The sequence below is a fragment of the Ixodes scapularis genome, unplaced genomic scaffold (genome assembly GCF_016920785.2).
Source record: "Ixodes scapularis isolate PalLabHiFi unplaced genomic scaffold, ASM1692078v2 PGA_scaffold8__174_contigs__length_109621045, whole genome shotgun sequence".
NCBI classification, from domain to species: Eukaryota; Metazoa; Arthropoda; class Arachnida; order Ixodida; family Ixodidae; genus Ixodes; species Ixodes scapularis.
Genome location: NW_024609883.1, coordinates 36515191 through 36542075, shown reverse-complemented (window position 1 = coordinate 36542075; position 26885 = coordinate 36515191). Strand labels below are relative to the sequence as shown.

Below are 26885 nucleotides of genomic sequence, written 5' to 3'. Positions count from 1 at the left end.
ACAGACATCGACACGGAGGAGGAGTCTTTTTGCTGGTTTCATCTTGGTGGAGTAGCTGTGCAGTTAAATTTGAGAATGACTCTGAGTTCGGTGTGGTGTCGCGTTCGTTTTGCCAAAGGGAACACTGTGGTGTTTGGAACTATCTACCGTCCGCCAGACGGAAGTGAAACAAGCATTTCTTTACTCTCAGATATGTTATCAGTGATACCAGACACCCTCTTTCTGGGAGGCAATTTTAATTTGCCAGACTTTTCGTGGTTAACTGGGACGGCGGAAAGAAGCAAATCGCGTGTTCTATGTTCACAGAATTGATAGATACATTTGGTCTGATTCAGTATGTCATTAAGCCGACTCGACTGACGGCAGTTTTAGATCTCGTCTTATGCAATGACCCAAATATTGTTTCTAGCGCCCAGGTATATCCTGGAATAAGTGATCACGATGTTGTTGTTACCGAGTTGAATGTATCAGGCGTACCTGAACAGAAACAAGAGCCACGCAGAGTACTCATCTATGAAAAGGGTAATTTTGACGCCATCAATACTGCCTTACAGACATATTTTTTAACTTTTTCATGTTTATCTGAGTCTTGTACAACAGAGGAGATTTGGATTTTGTTTCGCAATAAAATATTGGAATTAGTTGAGGCTTTTGTACCTTCAAGATCTTTGCGGCACAGGCGTAAACAAAGACCTTGGTTTAATGCCGAAATACGGAAACTACTGGGGAAAGCAAGGCGGGCTTACAAAAAACGTTGTAAAGATAACTCTGTCCTTAATTTGCATGTGTTAAAATATATTAATAACCAATTAAAAGTAGCAATAAAGTTAGCTAAGCAGTCTTTTTTTACCAGGGTAATTTTCGATCTTAAACGAAACCCAAAGGTATTCCGGAAATATGTGAAGACATGCAGGAAAGACGATATTTCTATCCCAGTTCTTAATGTTGACGGCCAAACGTTAAAGGAAAATGCGGAGAAGGCAGAATGCTTCAATTCTTACTTTAAATCGGCATTTTCTCCGGGACTCTCTGGGTATCTGGTGGAGTCACCGAATAGTTTTTCTACTGGCATGATGGCGGATATTGATATTGATGTTCATGGTATTGCCTCTCTTTGGCGCTGCCTAGATCAGTCAAAGGCTACTGGCCCTGATTTTATATCACCTGTTATTCTCAATAAGTGTTCCGAGATTGTATCACAGCACTTGTCTATTATATTTAAAACAATACTTGAGACAGGGTTGGTCCCCATAGATTGGAAAACGGCGAATGTGATTCCTGTTTTTAAATCCGGAGATAAGAAACTTGTAGAAAATTATAGGCCTATATCACTAACGTCAGTTTGCTCTAAGCTTTTTGAGCATATTTTATATAACGCATTGTTCAAATACCTTGATAGCTTTAACTTTTTTACTCCATCCCAGCATGGCTTTCGGAGTGGATTTTCATGCAACACGCAGTTAGCAGAGTTCCAGCATTGCCTATTAAAAGCAAATGACGAAAATACGCAAGTAGACGCAGCCTTTCTAGATTTCAGCAAAGCTTTCGACACAGTACCACACAACCTTCTACTGATAAAACTAGCCTCTATAAATGTTAATAGTAAGGTACTAGGTTGTATACGAAATTACTTAAGTGACCGTGAGAAATGTGTTGTCTTAAATGGAAGTAAATCCTCAGTCGTTTCCGTGACCTCAGGGGTCCCCGAGGGTGGTGTTCTTGGACCTTTACTGTTTTTAATTTACGTTAACGACATTGTACAAAATATTCAGTCGACAATAAAACTTTTTGCTGATGATTGCTTTATTTAGAGGGAAATAAATTCGACGAGAGACATCGAGATCCTACAGGGCGATCTAGGTAAGGTAGCATACTGGTGTAACCAGTGGAACATGAGCCTAAATATTGGAAAATGTAACCTCGCTAATTTCGCTAGAAACGTCTCTAAATTTTTTACAAGTTATACTATCAAAAACCTGACAATCGGTAATGTCTCTGAATGTAAATATCTTGACGTTTATTTTCACCAATCACTCAAATGGAATAAACATATTGACGACAAATTAATAAGGCCAGTAAAATGTTATTTTTTATCCGTAGAAATTTCAAACACGCGTCCCGAGACGTAAAAGAAACTCTTTACTTCTTGCACGTAAGGTCAATGCTTGATTATGCGAGCGTATTATGGGATCCCTACCAGCAGTATTTGATTGACAGACTAGAGAAACTTCAAAATCAAGCAGCGCCATTTGTTAGTAACAACTACGATCCATACGCTAGTATGACAGAGGTTAAAACCATGCTAGGATGGGAGCCCTTGAGCATTCGAAGGCAAAAATTAAGATTGAAGTTTTTCCACCGCATTTATTATAATAATACTGGTATTAATAAGAATGGGTATCTTTTGGGGCCAACGTATGTTTCAGCTAGGTGTGATAACTCTAGAAAAGTTTTTGAATATTTCTATAAAACAAACAGCTTCTGTCATTCTTTTTTTGTAAAGACAATTAGAGAGTGGAACTTGCTGCCTGATGATGTAGTGAGCACCTTGGACAACAGTGTATTTTTTTCTCGACTGTATATCTAATCTGTGCGGACAAGTGATCACTGTGTTTTTCGTGTATGTGTGTTATTTCCTGCCCATCCTACAATAATGCCCTCGAGGCGATGTAGGTACTCTGTAAATAAAAATAAAATAAAATAAAATAAAATATAGCGTTGGACGATTGCCACAGCCGTAGCGACGCCGAACTGCAGACGGGTGACTCTGAAGAGACCCCGATGAGCGTTGACTGTTTGGAAGTCCGCTGTAGCTTGATCCACTACCTTCTGGTGATAGGCCTGTTCTAGATCCAACTGTGAAAACTTCTCACACCCAGCCAGTTTGGCGAACAGTTGATCGGCAGTTGGTAAAGGGTGTGTTTCCCATCGAATGACTGGGTTCGCTGTGCACTTGTAATCACCGCACAAGCGAATGTTCTCGTTCTTTTTGAGAATAGGCACGACTGGGGTCGCCCATGAGGAAAGCCGTATTGGTTCAAAAATTCCTTGTTCGACCAGTTTGTCGATGGCGTCGTCCACTTTGGGCAGCAGCGGAAGTGGAATCTGATGAGCTTTGAAAAATTTGGGAGTCGCGGCAGGGTCGACATCCACACGAACAGGGGGTCGCCTGCTTCTTCCGAGTCCTGGCTGACAAAGCTCGGGAAACTCGTCAATCACGTTGTGAACCGCAGCCGCTTTCACCTAAAGCGGCGATTTGTCGACATAAGGGAACCCCTCCAAGGAGATGCCCAAGGACCGGAACCAGTCGCGCCGTAGCAGGCTCACACCAAACCCTTTGACAACCACAAGTTCCAATTTCATTTTCTTCTCCTTGAAGGACACGTCGGCTGTTACACTTCAGAGAACTTCAAGACACTGCTGCGTATAGGAGCGTAGTCGGAAGGCGCACGGTCTGAGGCAGCTCTTGGAGATGTGGGGCTGGCGCATAACACGCGAGTTGATGACGGTGAAGGCCGATCCAGAGTCGATTTCCATCCGCAGGCTACGGCCATTGATCAAAACATCGCAGAACACAGGCGGCTCGATGGTGAAGACATCATAATCCTTCGGTAATGGTCCCATCGTGTCCAACTTGTTATTGCCAACAGCTGACCGTCGATGTCCGGCTCTCGCCTTTTGGCGGCATGCTGCGGTAATATGCCCCTTGTTATTGCAAAAGTGACAGACAGCTCCAGCAAAGCGGCAAGTTTTGGGGTCATGCGCACCATTGCAACGTCAGACGCATTCTGAAAAAGTTCCCTTGAACGGTGCTCTTCCGTGTTGCTGTTGTGTTGCCGGTTGCGGCAGGCGACCGGCAACACAAACGCAACACGGTGAGGTGGTTCGATGAAGCGACCGTGGCGCTGCGTCACCTTCCACTCGATACATTTCTGGATCCACTGCAGCCCCGATGTCGACGCAGAGGCGCGAATTTCAGTGGCTTGCGACTTGGCCACCTCGGCCGCTCTTGCCATGTCGAAGGTCTTATTCAGCGTTAGTGTGGGCTCGACGAGCAAACTTCGTTGTAACGCGTCGTCATGAAGGCCACAAATGACGCGGTCTCTGAGCATGTCGTCGAGTATTCCTCCGAATTCGCAGTGCTCGGACAAGCGTCGGAGGTCTGCCACGAAGGTCGCCACAGGCTCGCCTGGACGTTGGTCGCGTCTGACGCACTGGAAACGTGTGAAGGTCACCGACAGTTGAGGAACGAAGTGCTCCTGAAGCTTTCGTGTTATCTCCTTATACGGCGTTTCGGCTGGCGAGCTCGGCGAACACAAAGAGCGCAAGATGGCGTACGTTGCAGAGCCACAGACGCTACACAGGACGGCTCGTTTCTTCTCTGCCGTGGTTACGTTGTTCGCCACGAAAAAGAATTCCAGGCGCTCGATATACTGTGGCCAAGACGCAGGGTCATTAGGTGAAAACTTTTTGAACTGTACGTTGAAAGACATACCTTGAACGGTTGAGCGTTGTAGCCGCCGATACTGCATATTTACCTCGTCGCCAGTGTTAAGTACCAAGGGAGACAGGACACCTTGATGGACTAAGCGCGATGCGCCCGCTTTACTAATGATATATTTCGGCTGGTCGTTTTTCGGCCTCTTGGAGCGCTCTGAAAAGCCGGTGTGCATTCGACAGGTCGATGCCAGGCGCTCCAAGTATATTCGCCTGGTTCTTTCGGAGCGCTCTCGAAGCTCCGACTATCGCCGCCCTCCGAATCGGAGCGGTTTGAGGCGCTCTGACTTGGAAGTGGGAGCGCGCGAGAGATCTGGCTGCCGGCCGGTCACGTGACTCCAGCCATTCCGCCATTTTGCTTTTGTGTTGGAAGCGGACGGAGAGAACGCAGCTACTCCGCAAAAAGAGGGCTGCGAAAAACAGCCGTCAGTCTCGACGCCGTCACCGTTGTGTTGCGCTCCCCGAATTGAGGTGAAATGTCGTTGAAACGAAGACGTTTAATGTTAGTGGTGGCACCGCCAGTGCTGCTGGCGAAGCTAGCGGACAGCGACAACACCAGCAGCTCGAACTACGACGACGAGGACCGTGTTTGCGAAGCGAAGTTTGCCGAGTTGTTTGACGCACCTTGTACCTAACGTTGCCTTGTACCAAAGTTGCCTTGTACCAACGTTTCCTTGTACGGTGCCCAAGGTCGAGGCCTATGTTTTTATAGTGCGAACCTACTCGGACAAAGCGGTAAGTACAAAAGTACGAGAGTTTTCAAGCTGTAATGTTTCTTTTTTTGATAGTTTCGCAGGAACTTCCGCTTGGCACGGCTGGATTGCGATGACCTTATCAGCGTTCGCGTTGACCAAGGAGGTTAGAAGTACTAGGAGGGGGCACGTTGCAATATTGGTGAAGCCTAGTCATAAAAAGTTTAAACAATTTTGTGCCCAGCGTGACCGCAGATCTCTCTGGTGATTGGTGCGCGTGACATGTCATGTGCGATATGGATGGTTGATTGTAGGAGGACTCCTTGCAGGCTTGCGCGCGCTCCATCCGGTAGGTTTTATCAGATCGAAGGCTAGACTGTTGTGTATTCTAGTACACCACAGCAAGACGGAGGCTAGCTACGGTCACTTGATGTGGCCACGTTGGCATGGTAAGTGAGCAGAGTAAGGAGGAAAATAAGAAAGAGGCGAGGCGTCAAGGGTGTATCAGCTGGCTCTCAGCTGACAAGAAAGTCAGTCCGACACTGCTGACTTCGTGAACGCAACAACATCCAAGGTTTATTTGGCATCGCTTATATAGCCGAAAACAGGGGGGCGGTACCTGCGGCATGACTCAGTGCTATAGATGACATAGCATAAGCAGAATGATAAGATTGGCATATGGTACCATATCGGCATGATACATCCCCCTTTGTTTAGTAAGAAAGACATAAAACAACTATAGGTTAACAAACGACAAGGGGAAACAATGCTAAATAATTTGTTCGAAATGCTGCCCGTACTGCAAGCGCTTGGGTGCAACCGTAGCTCGCGTAGATCTTCTCGGCGCTGGTGGAGCCGCGTTTGGTGTTCCTTGAACAGTTTGAGGAGTTGTCTGCGCACGAGGAGTTTCGTTGGCTCTTCCTTGAGCCCCTGGATGAAGTTGTACTTCCGCTCCGGCGTCTTCAAAGTCACTAGCATCGCTGTCAGCTGACGAGTCGCGATTGAATGTTTCCGGTGTTGCCAGAAGATGCTGACGGTTCCGCCGTAGAGTTGTTCCACTTTCCGTCTCCACGTTGTACGATCTGGGCGCCGCTGTACCCGTGACCTTAGCCTTTGAAGACCAGGTCTTACTCCTCACTCGGACGACTTGTCCTTTATAGAGCGGCTGGAGTCGTTGCCCCGCGGTCTCTGGCTGGCGATGCTTCTTGACGGTGGATGCCGGCTGTAAGCTGAAGTCGTGAAGTCGCGTACGCAGGCGTCTGCCTTGCAGCAGCTCTCCCGGCGCACGGCCGTCCTCTAGAGGGGAAGAACGGTAGCCGAGTAAGCCCAACCAGAAATCTTCACGCGCATCTCCAGTTTTCTTTAGGAGCCTCTTAATAATCTGTACGCCCTTCTCCGCGAGACCGTTGGAACGAGGAAACTCGGGGCTTGAGGTGATGTGCTTAAAATCATATCGGTTGGCAAACGCGGCAAAGTCCCGGCACGAAAACTGGGGTCCATTATCTGTGCAAACCTCCACCGGAATTCCGTATCTTGAGAAGATGGCACACAGTTTGCCGATAACCGTGCTTGCAGACGTGTCGCCGAGCTTTTCAACTTCTGGAAAGTTGGAGTGTGCATCAAACACTGCGAGGTACGCACTTCCCGCGTAATGAAAAAGATCTACACCGACCCTGTACCAGGGATAATCTGGAACTTGACGAAGCAAAAGTGGTTCGCTTGGTTGCTTGTATGCATAAGTTGTACATGCGGCACACTTTCTTCCAAGCGACTCAATGTCTGAATTTAGGCCTGGCCAGAAAACTAGACGTCGTGCCCTAGCCTTGCACTTGTTTAAGCCCAGATGGCCTTCGTGAATCCGTCCGAGCATTTCCGGTCGTAGTTTCTTGGGAACGACAACTTTGCACCCTTTCAACAAAATTCCTTCCACTACGGAAAGGTCCGAAGCGAACGGTTTAAGTTCCCCTTCGACGGCTTTATTGCTGGATATGTTTTCGACAACCTTTTGCAACTCTGGATCCTTGCGGGTTTCTTCAGCGAAACGCAGTTTTGTTGCTTCACTTACTAAGGATGACAGAATGCCGACAGCATGTACCTGAACGTCGATAAAGCCAGCGGTGTCCCCTGACGCAGCAGGCGCCGCCCTTGAGAGCATGTCAGCCAGGACCAATTCTTTGCCTGGAATAAACTGTAGTTTGTAATCGTAAATCATCAGGCGAAGGAAAAACCGTTGTAGTCTTGGTGGCATGTCCCCTATGTCCTTCGATGAAATAGCGATAAGAGGTTTATGATCGGTTTCTATGAAAACGCGCCGTCCATAGATGAAGTGATGGAATTTTTCACAGCCGTACGTAATTCCCATGGCTTCTTTTTCAATCTGTGAGTAACGACTTTCCGCCTCTGTCATTACCCGGGAGGCATAGGCAATAGGACGCCAGCTACTACCATGACGCTGCAGTATCGCCGATCCGAGGCCATCCTTTGAGGCGTCTGACGTTATCTTTGTTTCTTTTGTGGGGTCAAAAATCGCTAGTAATGGTTCTTTGCCGAGTGCTTCGCAGAGCACAGTCCATTCTTGTGCGTGGTTTTCTGTCCATTCGAAGACAGTGTCCTTACGTATTAAACTTCGTAGAAGCTTTGTTTTCTCGCTGAGCGCAGGTAAATATTTTCCAAAATAGTTTACCACTCCCAACATCCGCTGTACGCCGAGCTTATCGGTTGGTGCTGGCATCTCGCGCAGGCAACTCACCAACCTATGATTTGGGCGGATTCCGACCTCGCTTATCACGTCCCCCAGGAAGGAAATTTCCTGCACGCCGAACTTGCACTTTGCCAAGTTGAACGTCAAGCCCGCTCGTTCCGCTTCACGGAGAGTGACCTTGAGGCGCTCGTCATGCTCGTGTTTAGAGCTTCCCCACACCAAAATATCGTCTATGTAAACCCTTACTCCTGGTAATGGGTCAAATATCTCGCTCAGTGTTTTCTGTGTTTCAGCACCTCGGTGTTTCTCAGTGTTTCAGCACCTCGGGTGCTGACGAGATTCCAAACGGAAGCCTAAGAAAACGGTAGCGACCGAACGGAGTGCCGAACGTACAGATCCTTGACGTAGCTTCGTCCATTGGAATCTGATGAAACCCCGAGTTAGCGTCAAGCCGGGAAAAAAACTTCGCCCCGTGAAGCTCAGCCTCGATATCTTCGCGCTGTGGCATCTGGTAGTGTTCACGCTTCAAGCACGCGTTAATATTTCTAGGGTCCATGCATAGCCTAAGGCTGCCATCTTTTTTCTTCACAATAACAAGAGGGCTTACCCAGTCAGTGGGTTCATCCACTTTCCGGATGATGGTGGCCTTCTCCATGCGCTGCAGTTCTTCCCGCAGGGGCTCTCGCAGTGCCAAGGGCACCCGTCGTGCAGGCTGAACCACTGGCACGGCATCGTCATGTAGTACCATTCGGTACCGTCGCTTTACGCAGCCGGTGCCTTGGAACAGGTGGGCGAATTCTTGGGTCACCGGAACGGCGCTGCCCGTGCTTACAGAGTTCACCGTTCGGGACACCAGTCCCAGGAGCTCACTTGCCTGTAGCCCGAGAATGGCCTGACTTCGTTTAACAATGAAAAAGTCGACGCGGCAGTGATGCTGGTTGATCGTAACCTCCTGTGTTGTGACGCCGCAGTGTTTGATGATATTGCCGCTGTACGAGCGCAAGACCGCGTGGCTTGGTCTTAAAAACGGCTTAGGGTGCAGTCTCTTGTACACCGACAGGGGCAACAGGTTGGCTTGGGAGCCGGTGTCTACCTTCAGCGAGACCACTTGCTCCGCTAGCTGGGCCTTGACAATCCAGTCCCGTTCCTTCTCGATGCCACAAACACCCAGGTCCAAGATGTCGAAGCCCTCGTCGTCGTGCTTCACCTCGCTGACTTGTTTGTTGCAAGAAGCTGCGAAGTGTTTGCGTCCCTGACAGGCGTAGCAAGTCTTCCCAAAAGCGGGGCATTTCCTCTTTTCGTGTCTCCTGTTGCACTTGAAGCACTGTTCGGTTCTTGAAGCATCTGAGCGGCGCTGGTAGCCTTTTGTGGTTGAGTCCACCTTTTCTTCGTGGGCATACCATGCTTCATTTTGTTTAGCGGAGGCTTCTGCGGCTTTGCAGGTTTGTTCTGCTTTCTGGAGCGTCAAATCCTTGTCCCTAAGCATTTTCTCCCGTAACTTTTTGTTGTTAGTGCCGAAGACGATTTGATCGCGAATCATTGAATCTGAAAGTTGTCCGAAGTTGCAGTACCTTGCTTGTTTCCTGAGGACGCGGATAAACTGCTCCACCGGTTCCGCCTCGTCTTGCGTTCTTGTCCGAAATACGTATCTTTCGTACACCTCGTTCTGCTGGTCCGCGCAGTAGTCCTCGAACTTTGCGACAAGGGTCTTGTAATCCTCCTTGCTTTCACCCTCAGCGAAGACGAAGTTATTGAAGATCTCTAGGGCGTCATCACCGGCGATAGTCAAAAGTGTGGCCGTCTTGGTAGCTTCCGTTCTTGGTTTGTCTGGCGCCGTCGCTTGCAGGTACAGCTCGAACTTCTGTTTGAAGAGCATCCAGTTCTTCTGAACGTTTTCCGACAGGAGCAAAGGGTCGGGCTGCTTGAGTGGTTCCATGACTGCCTCCTGCTGACGGTTCTGGTGTGGTCGCGTGGGCCACTTCTGACACCATGTATCAGCTGGCTCTCAGCTGACAAGAAAGTCAGTCCGACACTGCTGACTTCGTGAACGCAACAACATCCAAGGTTTATTTGGCATCGCTTATATAGCCGAAAACAGGGGGGCGGTACCTGCGGCATGACTCAGTGCTATAGATGACATAGCATAAGCAGAATGATAAGATTGGCATGCGGTACCATATCGGCATGATACAAAGGGAGCATGGCTTGTGGAGGCTACGCGGCCGACGTCATGCCCTCTCCTACCCTTCTAACCTCCTTGGCGTTGACGGTTGCCATTTTTCAAGGATTTACGGATGGATGGATGGATCACTGAATGCTGCTCAACCCTTTGAATCCAAAGAGCGAAAGTTCCGCTAGAGGGCGGCTCGCGCCGTCCTCTAGTGGCGCACGCCACCCTCTATCCGCTCGGCTTGCCGCTGTGAAAAGTTGAGGAGCGTTCGGCTGGGCGCGCCGATTCTCTCGCTCCGATGCGGAGGCGCTCCGGGATCTGGTAGCTACGACTCGGATGATTGGAGTGCTCGAAAGTGACCAGCCGAATATACCATAATTCCGATAAGTAGGACATGGTTCTGTTCCAGAAGGCTCCGTGTAGAAGTGGCCGTGGCTCGCGTTAGCACGCGCACACTCTCAACAAAAGGGTTGTCGTAGGGTACTACACTTGGGGTAGTCAGAAGCCGTCACAGATATTGCTACCCCCCCCCCCCCCCTTCGTTATACTAACAACCTCATGGGCATTCACACGGCACGCAATCAGCAGGTAATCACAGTGAGCACCCCAAAAGCAACATGGCGGTTGGCAAGCGACAGTGGAGCATGCAATACGAGTAAGGCCTAGCGAGCTGGACTGCTTTTTGCTAAAATACGATTCTCAAGTGCGTACGCCCGTTCGCTGCCTTCCGTGCGCACAAAGCACTCCGAAACGCGCCTCGAAGCACCGGCACCGCACCTAATACGAGTGGGGCGACGATGTCAAGGGGGGGCGCGTTCGAGGGGGTTTGTTTGCGATTGCTTTCGCGAGGCCGGCTGCATTTACTTCGCGGCCAGAAAACATTCAAAGAAGGAAACAAAATAGCGACAAATGGAATGATGTCTTTATTGAACAGAGCATCTGCTTGCTGTGCTTTTCGCAAGTGATCCGGCGTTTTCGGTTGACAGCGGCGAGGTGAAGCATCACCGATTTAAGCGGCGTCGGTTCCGATCGTTCAACGCTCCTGCTCACCTGTTAGCATTCGTTATCCACTTTCAAGTCCCTGGTAATCCTCACCGCGTCTGTGCACGCACTTGGCGCTATTCACCGCACGGAACACCCATTCAACTGGCTATGGGACTGATCCCATTTGGACGAGAGGCCGAGAACCGAACCAGACCGAACCCTTTGTGGCTGCTACGTGGAGTTATGGATTGCCTCCATGTTTTTCACTCAAATAAGTAGACACATAAACGCGCGACTCCTTGAATTGGGCGGCGACACGCGCCACCTAACGGACAGCGCTCAATCTAAAGAAAAAAAGAAACCAGCAGTTTTTGCTTTGAGCGCCTCGCCAGACAATGCCGTATGTACATATCCCACGCCACACTTCACTCATACGCGACATACAGACATGACAGCATTCTATATATCAGCGCATTCAGAAACAGCTCAAGATAAAACATCACCTATTGACGCTCTACATTCCCATACACACGTCTACTCGACACTACCAGCTATACTGCTGTATTTTGTGTAACCGATTAGGGTGGTGACCACTGTCATATTTTGCATAAATCCGAAAAGACTGTGCAAGATTTAGCCGTATATATTCTTTTGCTCTACTGCCCTTAGGAAAGCGCTCGTATCTCTAATGTAGGGCCATTGCAAAAGTGAACTGCAGGTTATAAATAAATTTGAATAGTTGCTACATGTCACATTTTGAACAGTTTCGATTTCTCGCTTGCCTACACTTCAAGTATACAGAAGACTGTTTAATTAATTGTATTAATTATCGAAACCAATTTCTGCAATCACAACTTTCTGAACACACTGATGCATTTTCTTTTCTCTTTTTACATATCCAGATTGACTTTAGCGGCGGTTGGGTACACGTTGAGTACACTAAGCACGCGCAGGTGATTTTAGTGAAGCCCGTCCGCCGGTCCTCCCCGAAGCGTTATTTCAATTTCCTTCTTTTTGCTAAATATCCGTTCTATGCGCTCGCGCTCGCGCCAAGAGGACAGTGCAGAATTTCTGCTTTCGGGCCCGTGCCTTCACCTGCAACGAACGCGAAATACGTATGCTAAATTACCTAAATCCTGGTTGAGACAGTAGTGTTTGACTGCGTGCGTCTGACTGCGTTGCGGCAGCAAGAAATCAGGACATCCCTGCTGCTTATATCGCGTGCCAAGATGATTCCTTGAATTGGATTCCACGCTTGATACGAAGCGCAGACGTGCCGGTGGGTGGCTTTCGGTTCTCGACGCAACGCTGTCAAACGCTAGTGTCTGAACCGGCCTTGTTTGAAGCATTTTTTTATCGAGTATGCTCGATGAAATGTGCCAAATGAACCAGAGAAGGCGAATCATATACCTCGAGACAGAGAAATAGTGAAATACACGGACATGATCCCAGATATCTGTGTACGTTCGTCCTGTCCGGCCTCAGTCGTGGTGTTCAATGCTTCATACTTCACTGCACTTGAAAGCAAAAAAATTGGGTACGACAGGCGCGCAAGTTCGGCGGAGCCGAGGAGGCCAGTTGCAACTGATCTGCACGCAGAACTGACCGATCACACCTTTATTGAGAGCACGTTCTTTACTGAACCGCACAATAAAAGACGACGAGAGTATCTCGTCCGGCGAACATTCAAGTCAACTCACGCCTGTGCGTAGCTTCCTGTGCTTTTCTAGAGATTTGGTTAAATTCCTCAAGCACTACGCCAGCTGCCAGCTGTTTACTGCTGTACATGGTAAAACCCGCGACGGAACCAAAAAAAAACAACCGCGATACTTTTTATCTGCCTCGGGTTTTAGCAGGTGCCTACCAAGGTTGCTCGTACTTGTTTGTTTTCTGCCAGTTTAGGCGAACTGAGCCACACTCTTGTTTCGACCGGTTCAAATTTGAATAAATGATAACCAACGCACAAAGAAAACAAGTTTCAAGTACTTTTTGAGATTTTTGAAGTGACTTTTACTATTGAACGACTGCATGCACTTGAATGTTCAATTCAAGAGTTTATAAAACGTGACTACCCCATGCTTGTCACCTGCCAACAGGGTGCTAACTCTCAATGGCTCGAGCCCAGTGGGTAGTTAAGTAAGCCTGTGGGGTAGTTACAGCCGTCAAAACGCACGATGACGAGGGGGGGTGCTCACTTTTTCTTAAAGTGCAGGTCTGTTGGCCCATGTTCGCGCGCCGCGCTCTCTCACATACCTTCAGTACACAACACCCCGGTACGCTTAAAAACGGGTCAGATATTATTCATGACATCCGTAAATGATAATCACGCGCTTGTCTTTCCATCGGATTGCAATAGCTTTCGTTCCAACCGACGGATTCCGGCGAGCGCTTCAGAATCAGCCATCGAGGTGGTGCGATGCGTCTCGGGGTATTTGCCCGTGATATCACGCTCGCAAAGACCCGGGCCCATGCAGGGCCAAGGGTACCGTAATTACGATTATCGTCACTGGGTGGAACCAGCGTTATCGTCAACGTAAAGCCCTTCGATGTGGTTGTATTTGAGTTTGTCTTGCAAGTAGAATCAAATGTGCCAGTGCACGAGGCCCGTGTCTCGAGTGGCCCTTGAATGCCACTGGCGACACAACACTGAAATGAGCGGTCCTTGGAAGCAAACGGCGGTGGAGCACCCGCTCATGGGTGCCTTGCGCGTTCCTACAACAATGGTTGGCGGTACCTTGAAGCGTGAATTTCATAAAGGGACTTCACGTCAATGCGTTACAATCCCGCCAAGTGGGAATACCCCAGGTATGGTGTACTAGAGCTGAGAGGTGTGCCAAGCACCATCGTTCCCGCGCGACTCCATCGGACACACTGCGCCATGGCGCTGCTCCAGATGGGCGCATGACGTGAAACATTCCAATGAATCTCGGCTCCCCAACCCCAAGGGGGTATTGGGAAATCGTTTTGTTCGTTCTGAAATTCTTTTTATTGCGTTTACGAACAAAAGGACTGTGGTGTTTGTGAGCTGATGTCATAAAGGAGACCACGTCTACATAAAGAAATAGGCGCTGAAATTTCGCTTCCGTACCCCTTTAAATGGAGTTCAATTCATATTTGTCAAAAGTAATAGAAGAGTCCCCTTGCAAAAGTAAGCGCCATTTACAGACGCTTTAAACACGCACCAGATTGAGCCGCCATAGCCGACCTTCTCTCGTCTTACCGAAATGCCGAGCCACTGAAGCGGGCGTTGACCACCCTCTTCAAAAGCTTATGCCGGGGAAAAGGACACAGTAGCACCCATCGTGGCAATTACCTGTCGTGCTGTAGCAATGATGAAGTGAAGCGAACGGAATAAGAGGAATAAAAAACTGAAGGTCGGTTATGACGGCGCCCATGCACAGCTGCCTGAAAGCGTCTATACTCTGTTTCACCTTGTGTTGTACTGCAGGAAAGGATACAAGCGCGAGCTCCCTGCTGTAGGGCACATCTCGGCGGCACAAGCTCTCGTGCACCAAGGGCAGCTGCCAACGCTATGAGCTCGCGCTTCTAGCATTCGCTGCGGTACAGCATCAGGTGAAACGGAGTATAGTAAGTGCTGCGCCAATTATCCGAGCTTGCCATTGTTTGGAAACGCACTATGAGCGCGTATTGGACACGAGGGCTGCCTCGGCATTCGACTCTTCTCGGCTCGGATCGGGAACGAGTGGTGCTTTCGGCAAGGACTCAGATTCCGATCCACGCTTCGTGTCAAAGAAACGGATGCCGCCAATGTTGCTTGACGGCTTTTTGAAAAAGGGTCCATTAAGGCGAAATGTCGACACAAATATTTGCACATAGGAACAGAAACATGCTTATTCCGCAGGGAGCCTAAGGTACGCTCTGCGGCATTGTTAGCGCGAACAAGCCATCGTAGCATTTTATTTCTTATGTTTTTACCTTTGTAATGAAGGTCTGCCATAAAAAAAAAAATCGACACAAACACTTCAGACTGGTTACGTGTAGGAATGCGAACGCCATTCCTACACGCAGCACGTTCCTACAAGCAGCGCGCCACGTCTTCTTTTTTCACACGGCGCTCCAGCGGTGACATCACGCTTCCCCACTGCGCAGGCGCGGCGAACCCCGCCGACTTCACGTGACGAAGCATCTGCGTTGCTGTGCTTTTCGTTGTGTTTTATTTCTGAGGCGCGTCCGCTTTGACATTGAGTGCCCCCGCCGCCTTCCGTAACGCAACATCTGCGCTGTTGAGCTTGTTTGTGTGCTTTATTTCTGAGGCCCGTCTACTCTGACCTTGAGCGGCGCCTGCTTGATGACGTATTTTTATGACCATCTTTCGGGCACAACGCCGACGCCTTTTCTCGTAATGTGACAAGTAAGGCTTTCGCCTACTATAGACGCTTTGAAGCAACTTCGCCTGGGCTCCGTCATCCTGACATGACGTGACACTTCCGCCATTGCTGGCTTCTACTTTCGCGCTGCTGCACTACGTATTGCGCTGTGTACTATACGCTTCTCCAGCCACCGTCGGATACATACGACGGAATCGGACTGGGAATGGGTCGACGACACCAGATTATGGCCTAGACTTCAAAGACCATGTAAGTTCATTACATTTCTCACGCTTTTGACGGAAATAAAGGTAATTGAAACCCAGTGCGACTTCTGCAAATACCGAGTTGATACGTCAAGGCTATCGCTCTCAGTCTTATCCATCGCTGCATGTCCGTAGTTTATTAGTCGCTGTCTCGTTTCTTGCCGTATCTGGTCTCTTTAATTACGTAGGCGCCTTGGCAAGCGAAAAACTTGGCGATCTGCGACGGGCTGGGCCGTCGCTGGGGTGGCTTGCTTGTTGCTGCTCGACGCATCGCCCGGTTGTAGTAGATTCCTCGTAAACTTTGTTCGTCGCTCGCGAGTCGCTCGCATGCGGTTATTGATGCTGCGCCTCGTCACTCATCAGAACAAAATATAGTGTTCGATGTTGGGAGTATCAGAATGAGTTACAGCAGACAACGTACGCGCTGGGTAGAAGCTCTCGCTTGAGCGAGCAGTCGCTAATTCACGAGCACGGCTCGAGGAAAAGCGGTTTCTTAAAGATGCTCTGCTCGGGGTAGTCAGTATGAATCGGTGCATTGGAATTGGCACCAAGCACGGACAGTCCACGTGCTTCAGCGGGGCATGTTTAGCGCACATAGCGTGGTTCGAGACCTCAATGTCGCCTCCAAATTTTTTGCAACCCACTAGACAGAGCACGTCTCGCTCGTTAGACGGCGTTTACTCGTCCCTCTGCGGTAGCTTAATCGTCACACAATAACCGTCAAGGGAGTTAACCGGAGTGCAGTTGCAAGCCAAAATACAGAGCGGCAATGGCGCCCTGGGGAGCGCGCCGACTGGTGGCGGCTCGGGTAACTGACGCGCTGACAGTGTCAATAGCAGTAAAAAAGTACTCCGCTGGGTTACTAACTTAAGTGGTAAATTTTGATGCCAGCTAATACACTTTCTAAGTAAAATGCGAAAAAGAACCGAGGTCGTGTTCACGCTCACAGTGCCGCGCAGTGCAAGTTCGCTTTGTAAAGGTCCCTGACTCACGTATTAGACCTCATGACGCTCGCTAACCCTATCGAACCTCGTGAGGCACTTGTCAAAGCTAAACCTAGTCTTATATTACACGGAGGGGGGGGGGGGGGGGGGGGGAGCAGCGAAGTGCTGACGTGGCGGTGCTAGTGCGTCCGCTTAACAGCGTGCGGCCTTTATTCGAGGCAAAGGGGACGCCTCCCCACGCTGACGACGGCACACACTGCGGGTAGTTCAGTGTTTGCTCTCCAAGTAGGGGTTGGAAACTCGAGCACCGCGCAGGGCAGGACTAGGGCTCCGAGAACATCGATGCCGGTGGCGACCGCTCGAGTGCGAAGACACACAGTGTGCGCTCGGAGCTTCCCGTCCGATGATGGGGTCGGAGTTCCACGCTCTTTAAGCCGCCGTCATCGCACTGTTAATACATCATACAAAAGACAGTATGAGGCGTGTCTCCTCGTTATTTTACCGTCCTGGCACATAGGTTACACAGACAATGATGTATGCAGATTTTTTTCGAAGCATACATACGTGCATGGTGTCCCCCCCCCCCCCCCCGCAAAAAAAAAAAGAAAAAAAATTACAGGGCTATATTTTACCGTAAATCCGGGGTCGCACTGGTTATACATCATGCGAAATGCAAATTTGGCCTCGATCCAGCGCGAGATCCGTGCTTCGAATGCCGCATAGCAATGTGTTCAGAAGAGGAAACTTAGCACGCGGCATTCGAACCACAGATATTACGATGATTCCTTGCTGCACAAGGTCTTCCGCATAAACAGTGTGGCCGAAACTACACATTGTCCAACGATGGTCCCTAGTATACGCTAGCGATTCGAACCAGAGGCCAAAGTTTGAGAAGTGACCGTTATCTTTTTAAGAAAGTTACGTAATTTTCTTAAATTTCCCATGGGAAAATGGGGATCGTCCCATCTCTCGAATACATGGAACTGAATGGCGCAAGGTACCAAAAATGGGAAAAAATGTTCCCCATTTTCTTTTATTTAAATTTAAAAAAAAGGCTTTCTACCAAAAATGGGAAAAAACGTTCCCCATTTTCTTTCATTTAAATTTAAAAAAAAGGCTTTCTACCTAAAATGGGAAAAAACGTTCCCCATTTTCTTTCATTTAAATTTAAAAAAAGGCTTTTTTTTGTATGATATAGCGGAACCATTTTCTTTCATTTAAATAATAATAAAAAAAGACAGATCTACTTTTGCATCAGATAACGTAATCTGCGCGGACGAAAAGGGCAATATTTGTTGGGTGTATATCGTTTCGTTGTTAAAAATAATAAACTAACGGAATAATTTGAAAGGACATATTATCGTGTTTAAATTCTGTAAACACTGATTATCGTTTTCAAAAAGTCGGCCAACACTGTTTATAAGTCGAACTTCGTCGAACTTGTCTAAAAGGTCAAAAGTTCGCCGTACCAGTCGAGCCTCAGGTTCAACAAAAGTTCGCGGCACCTCAGGTGCTATTCTTCGTTTCGGTCACGAGCCGTTATGGTCTGCAGAGGGTATGCTACTTTACTCTCCGTGAATTTAAAATCACGGTAAAGGCTGGTTTACACATTTGCGTTTGAGTGCAATCGACTGCGTGTTTGCCGCTACTATGCTCCGTTCAGCCTTAAGCTGAGGCTTAAATCTCCGCCTTCAGCGCGAGCTTTCTGCCCTTGATAACGAAGTGTGAACGTACAGACATTCGCAGCCAAAGCACTGCGGAAGCCAGCGAACTCGCACTGAAGGCGAAGCTTCTAGTCCTAAGGGTGAACGGAGTGTAACCGCTAACGACAAGAGAACAGAGCGGCACACTAGCGGCATCTATCGATTAGCCCGTTAAACACCTCCGACCGCGTATTACTAGACCGGAGATTTCGACAGTGTCTGCGATTTAAAATCCACGCGGTGTCTACAATAAATGATTGCCCGTAAGTTATAATATTGCTCGAAATATTTCAGGTTCACTCTGAAATCATAAAGCGTAAACAAATTAGTAAATATACACAGATCCTAAGCCTTGCAGGGGTGCCGGACAGATGGCGCTAGTGTGTTCTCCCGTCTAGAGTTCCTATATAGGCTCCCTACGGGGAGCCAGGGTTGCGCGTTCAGCCATCTTGTAATTCTAAGTTATGCGGGAAAGTCACTCCTCACGCTTGTAAGAGCCGTGCTCCGTCGATGGTGGCCGGTCACGTGACTGAACTTGACGAATAGCGGCGTCGCGCGCGTATGGAAAACTAGAAAGGACGAGCAGGCCAAAGCAGAGAAACATACACCGGGGCGCGTCAACGTCGGCGAAGCGGCTTTCCTGCACGGCGCAGTATTGTTTGCTCCTTACGTGATCGATCTCGTCAAATAGCGGCGCGTGGAAAACACATGCACTATTTTGAGCCAGAGTAGGAACTTTGCTCCCGATGTAAGCAACCACAAGCGGCGACGGCGCTCTGGATCACACTCATGCGCAGATCTGTGAACAAGTTACGAGGCGCTATGGTCTGCAATGTATTTGTTACCTTAGCCTTCACGAATTTCCCCGTCAAATTTAGCGGAGAAGGAGTGCAGACGACATTATATGACGCTGCAATTTACACTCTAGTTTTAGTGCGGAGCGGCATCGGCTATACTTCGTTTACGATAAGGAAAAAAGGAACATTTAAGACTGTCTGTTTGTCTTAAATGTTCCTCTTTCCTTATCGTAAATTAATAACCAACACGCTCACTTATCTACATTATACTTCGCCTCAGCGTAAGTCGAGACGCAGCCGATGCTGCAAGCGCGAGCATGTGGCACTGAACAGGGCTTGTCCTGCACGACCGCACGTGCTTAGCAGGGACGCTGAAAGCCAGGAGCTCGCGCTTGTAGCATCGGCTGCGCCTGGACTTACGCTAGCTGAAACAAAGTATACATTCAACGGGCCTGGGACACGCTTCGCGTGACGTCGCAGTGCGACGTTACTTCCCAATGGCACGTGACACCGCAGACCGGGATCCTCGACTATATATTATGTCCCTAAAAAAACTATACAAAAATCGCTTCATGGCACATTTATTCGTGGAACGCAGAACGCTTCTCTCCCGATAAGACTACCACGTTCCTACCTGAAATAACGAGCCCACTCCCCCAGAAAAGACTGCGATGGCGTCATCACCTCCCCCGGGCCATCCCGAGACCCTTCTCGTTTCGGGAAGCCGCCCAGATGGAAGGCAGGTCCGGATGACGCATGCCGCGCCCTCCCTCTCCCCAGTACCCGTCCCTTCTCGCCATTTTACCTGTCACGTGATCGCCAGTCCCGCTCCAGGGATCAATCGAACAGACCGACTTCCTCTGTTGCCCTCATTGCCCTTTCCCTACCCCTTCTTCTTTTCTCTTTCGGTATATTTCGCTCTTCCCCATTCCGCTAGACGTCCCGAACGCGGTTTCACCCTCATCATATCAATTTGCGCTTTCGACTGCGTCAGGTAAATAAAGCAAAATATGAGAGCTGTTTCATTTAAACGTGCCATTAGTCGTGGTCACACTCGTAATTCTTCATAGAAAATAAGAAAAGTATTTAATATAAGATACTAATTACAAATTGGAAAATCTATTTAAAGTAGTATTTAAGTTACTTTTACTATGAACTATCTTGAGTCGAGCACAAATACTTCACAAAAGTAATTGAATTACATTTGAAGGTACTCGGAAAGTAGGTTGCTAGTTGTTAATATCAAAATAAAAAAGTCAGAAAGTGGATTTTTTACTTGTTATTACTTGGCTGAAAATCATATTCTGCTGTGAACTTTATGACCTTCAAGAAGCGACTTAGCTGAATCGAAATAGAAATCTAAGTTTGCTTTGAATTAATTCAGGAAATGCAGCATAATGGGTACAGATTTTAGGAACAAGGGGGACTCACGTATTGTAAGCATAGCAACTGGCGTGCTTCAGTGTGTTGGCAGGCTCGGCTCATGAAGCATTCCACAAAAAGTTCGTAATATGATTTGACGCAATGCGGCGAACTTGACAGATATATCATTGAATGTTCTTAACAGCCGAACTAGAAGTTGATCAGGCAGCCAGACTGGATTATCAGTACGCGAGCGTACGACAAACTTGCTCGCTCAAGAAAAAAACATCGACTATTATAAAAAAAGACAAAGAAAAGGAAGCAACCTTTGTCGCTGATCAACAACCAAGCGCGAGTATTTTGTCTCCCTGTCACGGTTCAGGGTCCAACCGTTGGATAAGAAGAAAACAGTGCACGATGATGAAAGAGATAAAGGTATATTACATAACGTGAAGCAAGAAGAGCAGTAATAAACTAATGCACAAATGTAAAAAAGTTATCAAGTCTCAGATGTTCGTTTGCACGTGGCGATCTGATTCTCGGTCTTTGCTGTTGATGGTGTAGCCTAGGTCGGTTAGGTCAGTGTCACCGCGGAATCCGTCGGGCATTTCGTGTCTTTTCCTTCCGTCAGGTTTCTTTGGCCGCTGCCTTGATTTCCTGAGACTTTAGTTGGACACTAAGTTACATCAACACATTCGGTCGTCGCCTGGTACGTTCATCGCCACCCTTGTGGTTGCTCGGGTCGCTCCGGAGAGTCCCACGCCAGCGTCGAGTCAATGTCTATGTCTCCTTTCTTATTCGTTGGTGGTCGCCAAGCCTTCCCCGGGCCATCGCCGGGTTCTTTTTAGGGTCTTCGGGGCACCATCCCGAAGCTGCGCCTCTCTTCGGGTCGGCGCCGAAATCTAGGCGCCGCTTCTTTGGATGATCTTTTTACCTCCCGACACTTGTCCGCTTCTTTGTCCCTTCGGACAAGCAGTCCATACGGCAATGGCACCGGTGGCAATCTAGGCGGCAGGATGAAGTGTCCCAGCGGTGCTGGAGCGTGGCCAGCCGCTGGTGCACTTGCCCCGGAGCGATGACGAGGTCAAATCTTTGCGCAGAGTGACCGCCTGCCGTTCTTCCATGCTCGCGCTTCTCTTCTTTTTATCTTTCGTCGTGCAACGTGACACTCCCCAGTGAAGGGCGAGGAGTGCCTGTACCTTCAAACTGTCAAAAAATGTGTTAGAAAGGTCAAGAGAAAAGCACACCTAACACAAAAGAGTATCCACGAAACTCCTTTAAATCCATGGCTTCACCTGGCAGAAAACTGGGAAGGGTTTTGAGAATGAAAGAACGTGAGCATTCGGAAGGATATAAAAGAAACGCTTTTGAACGCGTTTTGGAGCCAAATGTAAGCCACAATAGGCACACAAGGGGCTTGTGGTGAGCTCAATCTAAGTCACTGCAGCTCTATAAAATCTGCAGAATCTAGCTTCCTTGGCCGAGGGAGTGTTCGCGCTCACTTGAAAACGTGCTCGCGCATTTTCATACTGAACCTTGAACCCTTGGAGCGGCCAAGGTACAGAACCTCGAGAACCGGCGATTCCTGGAAATGGTTCATTGTTACCTTACCAAGCGTTGGTCTCACAGTCTTCCACCGCTGACGGAACCATCCTAGCTTCAGCCAAAATATGTAAAATCCGGATGGCGGCACCGGTACTTTGTTACAGTCTTGGGTAGTAACGCGTTACTAGTAACGCGTTACTGTAATTTCGTTACCTTTTTGGTAACTTGTAACTGTAACGAGTTACTTTTTTAAAATGTAACTTGTAACTGTAGTTCTATTACTTTTTCTGAGGTAACGATGAAAGTAACGACGTTACTTTTGTCGTTACTTTCTAGAGTTTTATGAATAATATATCACTGAACGAGTACATTTTAGATATTCCTTGCACTTTTCAAATTGTCTATTCCGACATTTTGAGTGTCAAGCTGGCCTTGCACAAACTTGTGAATACGTCCTTTCTCCCGAGTCACGACCCGAATATAAATAGCCACGTGTAGATGTCATGAGACAAAAAAATAGTTATCTTTACACACGTGCTTGTACTTTGTAACTGAACACTTACATCTTAGTGTCTTGAAGCACTATCTATGTTGGGGTTTCTCTTTTTTCTGTGAAAACGCTTTTTAAGCGGGTGAATCAATCAGGTGAATTATTCAGAGGGCACTGCGCATGTTTCGTATTTTGATTAGCGCGAGTACTCCGCACTACGCATGTTTCGTATTTTGATTTGCACTATTACTCTGGCGTAGAAATTTTCAAACACTAATTTCGAGAAACAACTTCTGCTAAGTTACAATATGAAGTAAATAGCGTACTTTCTAGTTTTATGCGATAAAACTTGGTGGAGGGGCATTTTCTAGTTTTATCTCATTTTTTTGTGTAATAGAAAAGTAACTAACAACTTTTTAAAAGTAACTGTAACGAGTTACTCTTTTGTTGCGGTAGCTGTAACGGTAACATCGATACTTTTTTCTGAAAGTAACTGTAACTGTAACAAATTACTTTTTAAAAGTAACTTACCCAAGACTGCATTGTTAGCTCCAGGGATAACAAGCCATTAAAACATAATGAAAAAAAAAAAGGAAATACGGCACATAGAGGCGGCCGTTTTAGGGGCTATCCATTTGGTCTTTTGTTGGCATTTGGAGACTGCGTTTAGCTTGTGCTTTCTTTATTGTCCTGTGTTTGGTAGCTTGCATTAGAGCCTGCAATCGGTTCCAGCGTAGTCTTGATGGTTTTCCTGAACGTCAACTTGATGTTTATGACGGTGCCCTCGGGGTCGTACGGGTTGAAGGCGGACGGTTGCGGTTTCACAGAGGGGGTGGCGGCTGGGTCCTGGCGTCGAAGGTCGATGCGATTAATCTCTTCGACCACCGCCCGGTGCGCCCTCTCATACCGTCGATGCCCGCGTGACCCGAAATCCGCTCCACGCTGACGGAAAGTGGGTTTGAGTCGCGTCGTTCTCGTTCATATGCCAGCCGGAAAATCTCTCCGACTGCGGCGTGTGCCCTGACTTGCAACTTCACGATGGTCTGGGAGTCCGCGAAGACGCATAGTTCTCGAAATTCTTCGCTCGACGATGCGGTCATGTCCTTGATGCCTCAAGTACGGCTCTGACTTCAGCTTCCTTCGCAGATCCGCATTTCTGCAGCGTCTTTCTCTTGGTTTTGTTCCCGTAATGCCACGCCACCTTGGGCGCCACTCCATTCTTGAAGCTTGTTGTCACCACCACCACCCTGTTCATGTCGCCTGGCCAACTTGCTCTTTATGCCGGGGTCGGTCGTCGAGTTCATCTTTTTTGGGATTGGCGTGGCCGGGGTGACCGTTGTTTTTTGCTATGGTGGGATGGGATCCGGAATCGGTGACATCGTTTACAATAAAAAAAAAAAGCTATATTCTTTCACCCCTTGTCACAGGGGTGTAAGAATATAGCTCCAAAACTTCAGTTGGACGATACTCCATAATTTCAGTTGGACGTACAGTCGTCCTTAATATGAGCGTGAACACGCCGCCGTCGACCGATTGGTACTGCCAGCTCCAGCTAGCGGCTCTTTCACGAGTCACTGCGAGAATAAGCGCCTGCGCAGAAAGGACGGATGGGCTGTTACGAGAACGCACGCCAACCCCTTTTGCATGTCAGTTTGGATAAGGCAGTGAGTGCTGATTTATATATTTATAAACATTGCGCGGTCAGGGGGGTGTAGATGCGACCTTCCACGCGCGCTCCGTTTTTCGAATCTCGCTTCGTGCGCTATCTTTTCGTTAACACGGAACTGATTTTTTTTTTTTGTGAACTCACGAATTGTTTTGATCGGTCTTTCAAGAACGGCAACATCTTAAAGGAATATGTTTATTTCTTTTGAAAGAGCTTTTTTCAAAAAAAGGAAAACAAACAACCATATTGATTTTTGTTAACAATGACCCAGTTTTAAGACATCTAGCACTTAACTTCCTAGATTGTCTTGCGCCCTGAGGACGCACGCTATTCTCGAAGGCAGAGACTGAAAAAGCGCTTCGACGATATCGGTGCGTCGACTCAGTCTGTTCCACTCGGCTTCCACGGCATTCTAGAGGTCGTCGGCGCGTGCACTGTGGAGGGATTGCTTCGCCAGGTTCCGCTCCATATGCCCCCAGATCAAAGCCCCTCGATATGTTTGTACCCCAGATGTGCTCGATAATGTTCATATCAACACCTTTTGGAGGCCAAGACAGCTGCCTGACGTAACGCTCCTCCAGGAGCGTCCGCACTTTGCCGGCGGTGTGGACTGGGGAGAGGTCTTGCTGGATAAAAAAAATCCTCGTCAGGAAATGGGCCACCGAGAACATATAAGGAAGCACGACGTCGTCCAAGATGTTGCAGTAGTTCTCAGAGGTCAGCCTTCCTTCAATTCTGTGCAGTGGTCCAAGTCCTTGGTAGGAGACAGCTCCACAGACGTTCACAACCGACCGACCATTTGCTGCCACTTCCTGCAGGAACTCGGGGTCATATCTGCAGCAGTCCGGCCGCCATACGCGTCGCTTTTGATCCCAACGAGCCGTAAATCTGGACTCGTCAGAAAAAAGAACGCTCCTCCAGTCTGCAATGGTCCAAGAGCTGTGGTCTCTGGCGAATGCCAACCGCTGCCTCTTGTTGTCTTTGCTGAGCCGAGGCTTTTGGGCAGCTATCCGGCTTTTGAACCCAGCCTCCGAAAACCTTCTGTAAATTGTCGATGTGCTCACCTGAAGGTTGCAGGCATTGCGGACATCTCGGGCCGACAGAAACGGGTCGACTGCCACGGCCGCCACAATCGTCTGATCCTGGTCGGCTGTTGTGACACGTGGACGTCGATTGTGTGGCGCGTCCGCAATGTGGCCTTCGTTCTTGTATGCTTGTATTATGCGATTAACGGTTTTCAATGGGCGCTGCACCAAATCGACGATGGCTCTTTGGCTATACTCCTTAAGGCACAGGTCTATAATGCGGCGACGCTCGTCTTCGGGTACGCGTGACATCTCAACATCAGCTTTCATAATGAATAAATTTCCCGTAGGCGCCCCGTTTTGTGCAATTCAAACACGCCCGCATTTTGAAACGATAACAATACCTATTTCATCATACTACGTGTCAGCCGGCGCTACGAGCTAATCGGACCAATCAAGCAACGCCAAAACGCCGATCACTGGGTCTTTTTCTGTGTGCGATTGGTTCAGGAATCATAGAACCCGCACAAAACGTGACGAACAAGCATGATGGCGCGCTTTGGACGCTGTCTGATTGGTCCGATTAGCTCGTAGCATTGGCTGTGTCTGAATTTATGGTGAAACGAAGTATAGATAAAACGTCTTCACTGATACCAACTTCAAGACCCAATCATAACGCCCCCGATTCCTAGTTCCTCGTCAAACAGATTTGTTTTGTACCATCGAGAGTCACTATTGACTATGCCGACACGCGCAAGCTACACAGCAGGATTTGTCGTTTAAAAAGCGCAGTCCGTGGCCGATTGCTTATCACCAACCAGCGCTTCCAACTATCAATCAAACAAAACAGACAGGCCGCGGGCGGTTTTAAGATTCCAGAACGGGGGTGATACACGCTATCGCAACAGCGCATCCGCCCTTTCTGCACAGGCGCTTATTCTCGCAGTGACTCGTGGAAGCGCCGCTAGCTGGAGCTGGCAGTACCAATCGGTACTGCCAGCTCCAGCCGGACGACTGTACACCGTACGTCCAGCCGACCTTCTCACAAAAGTTGGAGCATTCAGTTCGAAGTCAGTGCGCTGTAAGTTGAACTGATGCGTTAGGGTGTTGACATATGTAACAAGGGGTGTGATGGCTATACCCTTTTATTCAGATTGCTGTCTGCGCGCGCAAAGATCTCCTCGGGGGCATGCGTTCCTCCAGGGACCTGCCGTGTCGGGTGTGCGGCAGCTTGGCACCGTACATCTTCTCCTGGTTCCTTTCGATCTCTGCCAGGGAAAGTATCAGGACGGCTTCGTGCAATAGGTTCAGACGTGTACGCCTTGACAGATCCGAGATGCAGCGTCGCGCGTCGTTCATCAGTGTTTCCAATTTGGCCCGCAGAGCGGCGTTGATTCTATAGAAACTCAGGCCGTACGGGATCTTGTATACCAGGGTGGCCTGGACCACGGTCCTCGCAAAAACCTCTCCGAGACCCCCAGCCCTCGTTGCTAGGCGTCAGACAGGTGAGAGCCCCACTCTTCCAGGTGTCCCGCATCCGCTCGATCCAGCCGGTCGGGTCGTCGCGCTAGTGAACGCTCACCCTAGGATGGAGTGCTCGGCAACCTTGTCGATTTTCTCTCCGTCGAAGCGCAGGCTCGCATCGACTTTCTCTCATTCCTTCCCAAGGGTTATGTACATGGTGCTCCTGGGTGACGGCCGCAGGCCGACTTCTA

The 26885-nt window shown here is 48.7% G+C and overlaps 1 protein-coding gene across 1 annotated transcript; it reads right to left on the bottom strand.

The window, feature by feature from the left end:
- Positions 1-467: 467 nt before the first annotated feature.
- Positions 468-25482, bottom strand: LOC121833553 (uncharacterized protein K02A2.6-like). The gene is made up of 3 exons (XM_042286957.1): positions 25210-25482; positions 8436-9799; positions 468-477 (listed from the first exon to the last, which is right to left on the bottom strand). The coding sequence occupies exons 1-3, from the start codon at positions 25480-25482 to the stop codon at positions 468-470; spliced, it is 1647 nt and encodes a 548-aa protein (XP_042142891.1).
- Positions 25483-26885: the final 1403 nt, after the last annotated feature.